Source organism: Pisolithus orientalis (genome assembly GCF_024613125.1).
Source record: "Pisolithus orientalis strain OTSU chromosome Unknown F5J12scaffold_21, whole genome shotgun sequence".
Taxonomy (NCBI): Eukaryota; Fungi; Basidiomycota; class Agaricomycetes; order Boletales; family Pisolithaceae; genus Pisolithus; species Pisolithus orientalis.
The window spans coordinates 427,435-435,823 of NW_026260802.1; the positions used below are offsets into that span (position 1 = coordinate 427,435).

General features: G+C 45.7%; 1 protein-coding gene across 1 annotated transcript; it reads left to right on the forward strand.

The window, feature by feature from the left end:
- Window positions 1-735: 735 nt before the first annotated feature.
- F5J12DRAFT_723096 (GTP-binding protein) lies at window positions 736-1,744 on the forward strand (the record flags this gene model as incomplete). The annotated part of the gene is made up of 6 exons (XM_051741432.1): window positions 736-861; window positions 905-937; window positions 991-1,163; window positions 1,215-1,297; window positions 1,347-1,550; window positions 1,602-1,744. The coding sequence occupies 6 exons, from the start codon at window positions 736-738 to the stop codon at window positions 1,742-1,744; spliced, it is 762 nt and encodes a 253-aa protein (XP_051598635.1).
- Between the last annotated feature and the right edge of the window lie 6,645 nt (window positions 1,745-8,389).

The following is an 8,389-nucleotide window of genomic DNA, read 5'->3' on the forward strand; positions in this document are numbered from 1 at the left end:
TGTAAAGGGAAATGTTATCCGTAGACTCCTTTATCTGATTCACGGAGTGAGGCATAAAAAAATAGGATGTTTGAGGTTTCGTGAACAGCAAACCTGCACTTGCATGATTTCATCGCAGTTTTGGACATCCATTTTTCTCAGAGTCTGTTGGATGTTGGATATTGGAGCATAGTAGGCATGCTCAGAGATTTTTATATGTGCCTTGAGAAGGAATTGAAGCTATGATCGCCTGAGGTCGATGTTACTGAATTACATAAGCACATGCGTAAGTGTAAGGAGATAGGCGCCTTGATATCGATCAACTCGCTGCGACGACGACGGGCTTCACACTGATCCTCCGCACGTCTTAAGCTCCACGCTCTGAAGTACACAGAATCGTATCTTACGTTCACATGGCTCCTGGTCGTATCAAAAAGTGGTTGAAGTCGCTTCGCAGTGATTCTCATCGTGCCCGCCAAAGCGACCCAGGTGATTTAGCTCCTGCTGCAACTGAAGCTGCGGTTGCAGGTATGATATTGTTCTAGCCTACGAAATATATCATACTTGATATGGGGACACAGAACCTAGCGATCTTGTTGGTGATGCGGCGAGTCCATGCCCCCCTCAGATTGAAGCTACTCCGCAAGGTATGAGATTGTTGCTCTTCGTGAAATGTAAATTGTCTAATGCAGAGTCACAGCAACTACGTCTTCTGGACCAGCTTATCGCCTCGATTCTAAGATGGCTCAAGAATACATGAAAAACATTAAACGTTTTCGAGTTCTGGTCATGGGCAGAGCGAATGCTGGGAAAACCACCGTCCTCCAAAGAGTCTGCAACTCTACCGAAAAACCAGAGATCTTCGATGCGAAAGGAAACAAGGTATAGTCCTATAGGGTTGGTGAAGCCTAGCTAACAATTTCAGATCGACGGTTCTGTCGTGCAAGGCACATTGACAGTGAGATGCCGCATTGACTTTTGGAAATTCATATTGACGCTGCATGCTCCCAGCGTGGCTACCATAATATTGAGAATGAACTCATATTTCAGAGTAACCCAGGCTTTGTGTTCCACGATTCTTGTGGGTTCGAAGCAGGGGCTGCAGAAGAGTTTGACCAGATGAAGGACTTCGTGGTTGACCATGCAGCCACACCGAGGGTGAATGAACGAATCCATGCCATCTGGTAAGGAATACATTGTGAGTAACTACGGGCTAAGCAAACATATGAATGCAGGTTTTGTATCCCTATGACAGACTATCACAGGACAGTAACTGCAGCTGAGCTGAAATTCTTCAATGGGTGTGACACAGGACATGGTGAATTCTTTTGCTCAGCTCGCTGTCATGTAACTAACAATCTATCTAGTTCCTGTGATAGTGTTGTTGACAAAAGTGGATACCCTGAATCTGGATGCAATTGAAGAACTTGAAGATGAAGGTTGGGAGATGGAAGTAGCACAAGAAAAGATTGTGGAAAAGGAAAGGGAATTGTTGGAAAAGTGGCTTGCATACATAAAACATGAGCTTGGCAAGTGCAAGTTTCCACCTAAAGGATATGTGTCACTTCAGAGTGGGTATTTCATCACTCAGAGATATTGCTACTAGAAATTTCTGGTTGCAGAGATGCATCAAGAGAGTGCAGACTGCAGTGCTTTGATACAGTGCACAGCAAATGTATTGAATGAGGAAGGTTTGCAAAGGTTACTTATATCAACACAGCAGTCAACTATTGCACTATGTGTTCAATATGCTGTGCATAAGTAAGTAAGCAAGTGTGTTTTGGCACAGGTACTGATCTTCTGAAGGACATTGAGAAACAGGATGGAGTTAGGTTTTCTGGGAAGACTGCAGGTGGCTCCAAAAGAGCTTGAATATGATCTGCTGAAATGGTTTCCAAATTGTGAGGTAAGTGACCAAATTCTTCTAACATATTGAGTCAATGATGCTCCCATTTTGTGTTCCCTTGCATATATTAACAGGGGGTGAGTAATTAATGGCATGCTCATGCTGGATTTGGTGACTGGGCTCATTCATGCTCTTGATGTGGGTGACATGGCAGTATGTGAGTGATTTCATGACATGTTTAGCTGGATGTCTGCTCAATGGCCTCACTTGCACTCTTGATGTTGGTGGAATGACAGTGGGTGAGTGATTTCATGGCATGTTTAGCTGGATGTCTGCTCAATGGCCTCACTTGCACTCTTGATGTTGGTGGCATGACAGTGGGTGAGTGATTTCATGGCATGTTTAGCTGGATGTCTGCTCAATGGCCTCACTTGCACTCTTGATGTTGGTGGCATGACAGGATGTGAGTGATTTCATGGCATGTTTAGCTGGATGTCTGCTCAATGGCCTCACTTGCACTCTTGATGTTGGTGGCATGACAGTGGGTGAGTGATTTCATGGCATGTTTAGCTGGATGTCTGCTCAATGGCCTCACTTGCACTCTTGATGTTGGTGGCATGACAGCAGGGTGAGTGATTTCATGGCATGTTTAGCTGGATGTCTGCTCAATGGCCTCACTTGCACTCTTGATGTTGGTGGCATGACAGTATGTGAGTGATTTCATGGCATGTTTAGCTGGATGTCTGCTCAATGGCCTCACTTGCACTCTTGATGTTGGTGGCATGACAGTTGGTGAGTGATTTCATGGCATGTTTAGCTGGATGTCTGCTCAATGGCCTCACTTGCACTCTTGATGTTGGTGGCATGACAGGGATGTGAGTGATTTCATGGCATGTTTAGCTGGATGTCTGCTCAATGGCCTCACTTGCACTCTTGATGTTGGTGGCATGACAGTTGTGAGTGATTTCATGGCATGTTTAGCTGGATGTCTGCTCAATGGACCTCACTTGCACTCTTGATGTTGGTGGCATGACAGGGATGTGAGTGATTTCATGGCATGTTTAGCTGGATGTCTGCTCAATGGCCTCACTTGCACTCTTGATGTTGGTGGCATGACAGGTTGTGAGTGATTTCATGGCATGTTTAGCTGGATGTCTGCTCAATGGCCTCACTTGCACTCTTGATGTTGGTGGCATGACAGGATGTGAGTGATTTCATGGCATGTTTAGCTGGATGTCTGCTCAATGGCCTCACTTGCACTCTTGATGTTGGTGGCATGACAGTATGTGAGTGATTTCATGGCATGTTTAGCTGGATGTCTGCTCAATGGCCTCACTTGCACTCTTGATGTTGGTGGCATGACAGCGGGTGAGTGATTTCATGGCATGTTTAGCTGGATGTCTGCTCAATGGCCTCACTTGCACTCTTGATGTTGGTGGCATGACAGTATGTGAGTGATTTCATGGCATGTTTAGCTGGATGTCTGCTCAATGGCCTCACTTGCACTCTTGATGTTGGTGGCATGACAGCGGGTGAGTGATTTCATGGCATGTTTAGCTGGATGTCTGCTCAATGGCCTCACTTGCACTCTTGATGTTGGTGGCATGACAGTATGTGAGTGATTTCATGGCATGTTTAGCTGGATGTCTGCTCAATGGCCTCACTTGCACTCTTGATGTTGGTGGCATGACAGCGGGTGAGTGATTTCATGGCATGTTTAGCTGGATGTCTGCTCAATGGCCTCACTTGCACTCTTGATGTTGGTGGCATGACAGCTGGTGAGTGATTTCATGGCATGTTTAGCTGGATGTCTGCTCAATGGCCTCACTTGCACTCTTGATGTTGGTGGCATGACAGTATGTGAGTGATTTCATGGCATGTTTAGCTGGATGTCTGCTCAATGGCCTCACTTGCACTCTTGACTGTTGGTGGCATGACAGTCTGGTGAGTGATTTCATGGCATGTTTAGCTGGATGTCTGCTCAATGGCCTCACTTGCACTCTTGATGTTGGTGGCATGACAGGATGTGAGTGATTTCATGGCATGTTTAGCTGGATGTCTGCTCAATGGCCTCACTTGCACTCTTGATGTTGGTGGCATGACAGTATGTGAGTGATTTCATGGCATGTTTAGCTGGATGTCTGCTCAATGGCCTCACTTGCACTCTTGATGTTGGTGGCATGACAGGATGTGAGTGATTTCATGGCATGTTTAGCTGGATGTCTGCTCAATGGCCTCACTTGCACTCTTGATGTTGGTGGCATGACAGTGGGTGAGTGATTTCATGGCATGTTTAGCTGGATGTCTGCTCAATGGCCTCACTTGTGCACTCTTGATGTTGGTGGCATGACAGTATGTGAGTGATTTCATGGCATGTTTAGCTGGATGTCTGCTCAATGGCCTCACTTGCACTCTTGATGTTGGTGGCATGACAGGGGGTGAGTGATTTCATGGCATGTTTAGCTGGATGTCTGCTCAATGGCTTCACTTGTGCCTCTTGATGTTGTGGCATGACAGGATGTGAGTGCATTTGTGATGTGTTTAGTTGGATGTTTGCTCAGTGGCATCCTTCCATTGTTCATGTTGATGGTATGCAGAATGTGTGTGAATTCAGTCCAATGTTGGGTCTTGCTTGATTCCCTTGACTTCCATCCTTTGGGTTCCATTTGACCTGTAGCTGGTAGGTGATTCTGCCATGTTACCCCCAGTCTTTGCTATATTTTATCCATTTCCTAAATCACCTTATATGGCAGAATGTGAGTGATTGCATGGTTGTTTGAGTGCATAGGCTGATCATGATTGTGTGGTGCCCTTCATGTGACCTCTTCTTTGGCAGGAGGTGTGTGCCATACAGATGCCATAACTGGCTACATTTCTCATCCACAAATCCTGTGACCATATTTGTCACACATGTGCTATTACAATTCTTAGCTTGTAAGCATTGGCTTCCTACCTCCCTTTGTCTAAGGCAAACATTTAAAACCACAGTCAAAATTTGAAGTCAATACTGCCATCCAAATGCCAGCTCTGCCCAAGGATGTCACTTTGTTGGGGAAATTGCCAACTCTCCAGTCAATGGCTGAACATGCAATTGGTAAGTGTTTCCCATTGCCCACACAAGATATACTCACTGTCCTAGGATGCTTGCTTGTTGCTGAGTACTCTTACTTTTTAATGCAGCATCAGCACCATCTTTGGCAGGAGGTTTTGTCATTGGCTGTGGAGAAATACAATAGCTCCAATATGCAGACTGCCATTTCAAAAGCTGTCCAGGCAGCTTTTCTTGACCATAATGGTGATATGCATGGTTTATGTGAAGCTATTGTCAAAATAATCATCAAGTATCGCATGTGTAAGTGGATATTTTCACTCTATGGAGTTTTTATTCTCAGATGTTTCCAGCAAACAAACTGTTGATGGAGCCAGAAGGCCAATAAAGTCTGTACATGATCACAACATTAAGAGTAGCATGTCTGGGTTATTCAATCTCCACTGCAACATGCCTAGCATCAGTGTGATGTTGGTGCTTGTCACATGCAAATGGATATCTCTGCCATTTCTTCACTGATTTGAATGGTTGAAGTTGAGAACACTTGTGTTTACTCACATACATTAGGCCTGCTCAAAGTTGAGCAGTGTTTGCACCATGTGATGCACCAGATGCACTGCACTGCAACCTCCCTGTAGATAAGTGTTATATAATACATATTATGTACTGGTGTGTGGATTGTGGGACTCATGCTGATCATCTTTCTGTACCACTGACTCCTGCAGCCTCTTGTTCTTGTCCTGAGCCAAGCTGGTAGGTCCTTTCAGAGCCACCCATGGCTCATACTAAGAAGATACCCCCAGTTTCCATCCCAGATGTTGTTTGGACCAAGGATATGGTATGGAAACTCCTGGAGGAAATCAAGCAGAGTGCAAATAGGATTGTTCTTCTGAGGAAGTGGAAGAAGGGTGAGGTGTGTCATGACACCTCCTGGCACACTTATGTCTCCTCACACAGTCCCAGGAGACAGAAAACAAGTGGTGACAGCAAAGTTACTGTCTATCAGCAGATGGCTGCTGTTGTCCTCCCAGACCATCATGTCATAGCCATGCCTTGACCCTGGCCAGGCTTGGCCTCACACTCACTCAGTCCAGCCTCAGCATTGCCAAACCTCCATCTCCTGTTGGTCTAGCATGGGTGGCACTGCTTGGCAGTGCTACTATGAAGTGTCATTTTGGTTGAGCCTGCCCTAGTCTTGTCCCCAGTCCACCCTGGTCTCTGTCCCAGTCTCCAGTCATCTTTGTCATGCTTTACTAATACTATTCTTACCAATTGTATTACCAGTCTTTGTGAGATTGATGTCACACACCAAAGGTGTTTGGTGACATGGACATGGATATTGCTGATGAATGGAGATGAAAGACTAGAGCCCTAATGTGAAGAAAGACAGCCATGGACATTGGCAGTCATCTGTCACACAAGAATTGGGTCATCAGTGCCAAAGAAAAGAGAAGGAAGTGAGTTAAGCACCTATAAAAATTCTTAGCACCAATGTACAGCATTCCAGTTTTCAATGTATCTCCCCCATTTCTGCAGATACTGACACCATTCCCACACTCACTTATAGTGCTCAGCCATGTGATCCTGCCTTCCAAAATTTGGAAAGATCCTCACACTCCACATGTTTCTACAGCACTCATTCCAACAGATGCTCATTTTGTGAATTCTTCTGATATGGCCACCTCTACATCAACCATCTCACTTCTGCCCTTTGCTAGGGACCATGGCTACATTTCTTTACCAGGGATTCCTACTAGCTTCCATCCAGAAGCATCCTGGTACATCCCATCCTTGTCTTCCCCCTCTCAGCCCATCCAGCTTGGACAGCACATTCTTTTTGTCAGTATGATCTCCAGGAGGACATTATTTGGTCACCTCAGGTCTGTCATTTGGTTAGAAAGGTCTTCTGTGGTTGTTTCAGTCTCTTTGGTCCAAGAAGCAAATGGATCCTTCCTCCCTGCTCCCTGCAATGTCTTCATACCACTCTCATCCATCATTCTTCCAAAATCACAACAGCTACAATATAAGCTGCTGTTCTCCACTCTCCCTGATTACATCCATGGTGAGTATGACACACATCTTGCCTCCTTGTTGCAAGATACAGCATACACTCCCCCTTCATCCTCTCTTCCAACAGAGTCTCATTCATGAAGTTTTTATTTGCTTCACTGAGAGGACAGTTGGGGGGGGGAAGTTGCAATCCCCTATGCTCCTGTCACCCCACAGACCCCCAAAGCTTGACCCCTTTTGACACCTGACACCTGCCATCCCCTTTTGGGTGTACTATATCAGCATCAGATCAGTGCTGCCTCTCTATCATCCCATCTTGGCCTAGAAGTGATTCCTTCAAGATGTGACATGCACAGCCTCCCCCTAATGTGATTCTAGTGTGATTACTCAGTTTGTGACAATGCTTGACTCATATTTTGAAATTCTGACTGTCCTTGACTCACCTATTGCCAATCCTTACCAATCTTTTGACCTTGCTTACTGATTCTTTGCTTTTTGGCTTGCTTATCCTTACCAATGCTCACCAATGCTTTCTAAGTCAATTACCCACTGCATACATTCCTTACTTATCAGTTACCAATCACTTACCAAGTATTTACACATTGTTTTCCATAGGCAATGCCCCTGTACTGTGTCAAGTTCATGGTTGTCCAGGTTGAGGCCAGACCAGAGACCTGAAGTGGGCATGAGGCCAAGGGGTCAGAGTCAGGAGGGAAGACAAAGGTACAGAGGGGTGGATTGGTTGGACTTAGCAACTGAGGCTACAGCACTATTCCCTTGCATGGGTCTCAGTCTGAGTCTGAGGCCAAGGTGAGATTATCAGAGTAACTTAGTTGATTTCAGACTGAGGGGTACAGGCTGAGTATCCACAAGCTTATATACTAGAGACAACTATAGTATGGAGACCAGTAATGCCAGTCTCACAAAGATTGCTAAGATGATTGGTAAGACAAATATTAGTAATGTATGACAAAGATGATGGAGACTGGGACAGGGTGGACTGGGGATAAGACCAGGCAGAACTTAACCAAAGTGACATGCACTGCAAAACAGTGTTCACCATGCTAGACTAACTGGAGATATGGGGTTGGCAAGGCTGAGGCTGAACTGAATGAACATGAGGCTGAGTCTGGCCAGGGTCAAGGCACAGCTATGACGGTATCCCCCTCTTAGGGGTTGAACCCATGAGACCCCTGTGAGAGTGGTGGGCTGAGTCTGAACTCTGGCTGAGTTCAAAAAGTTGATACTTGTGGCCTGCTAAGCTCTTTGTGTCCTTCATTCACATCCTTTCCATCATGTCTGACTCAAGACCAATTGTCACCACTGACAACAGCAATGAAGGCTGAGTCATTGTTGACTGGGCCCAAGTCCCTGATGATGACATCAGGTATGACACTGATGATGAAGAGGAGGTGATGAGGGTGAAGGCAAAGGAGAGGAAGAGAAGAAAGGCAGCTGAACAAGCCTGGCAGGAGGAGCAGGCTTGGCTTGAGGCCAAGAGAGTG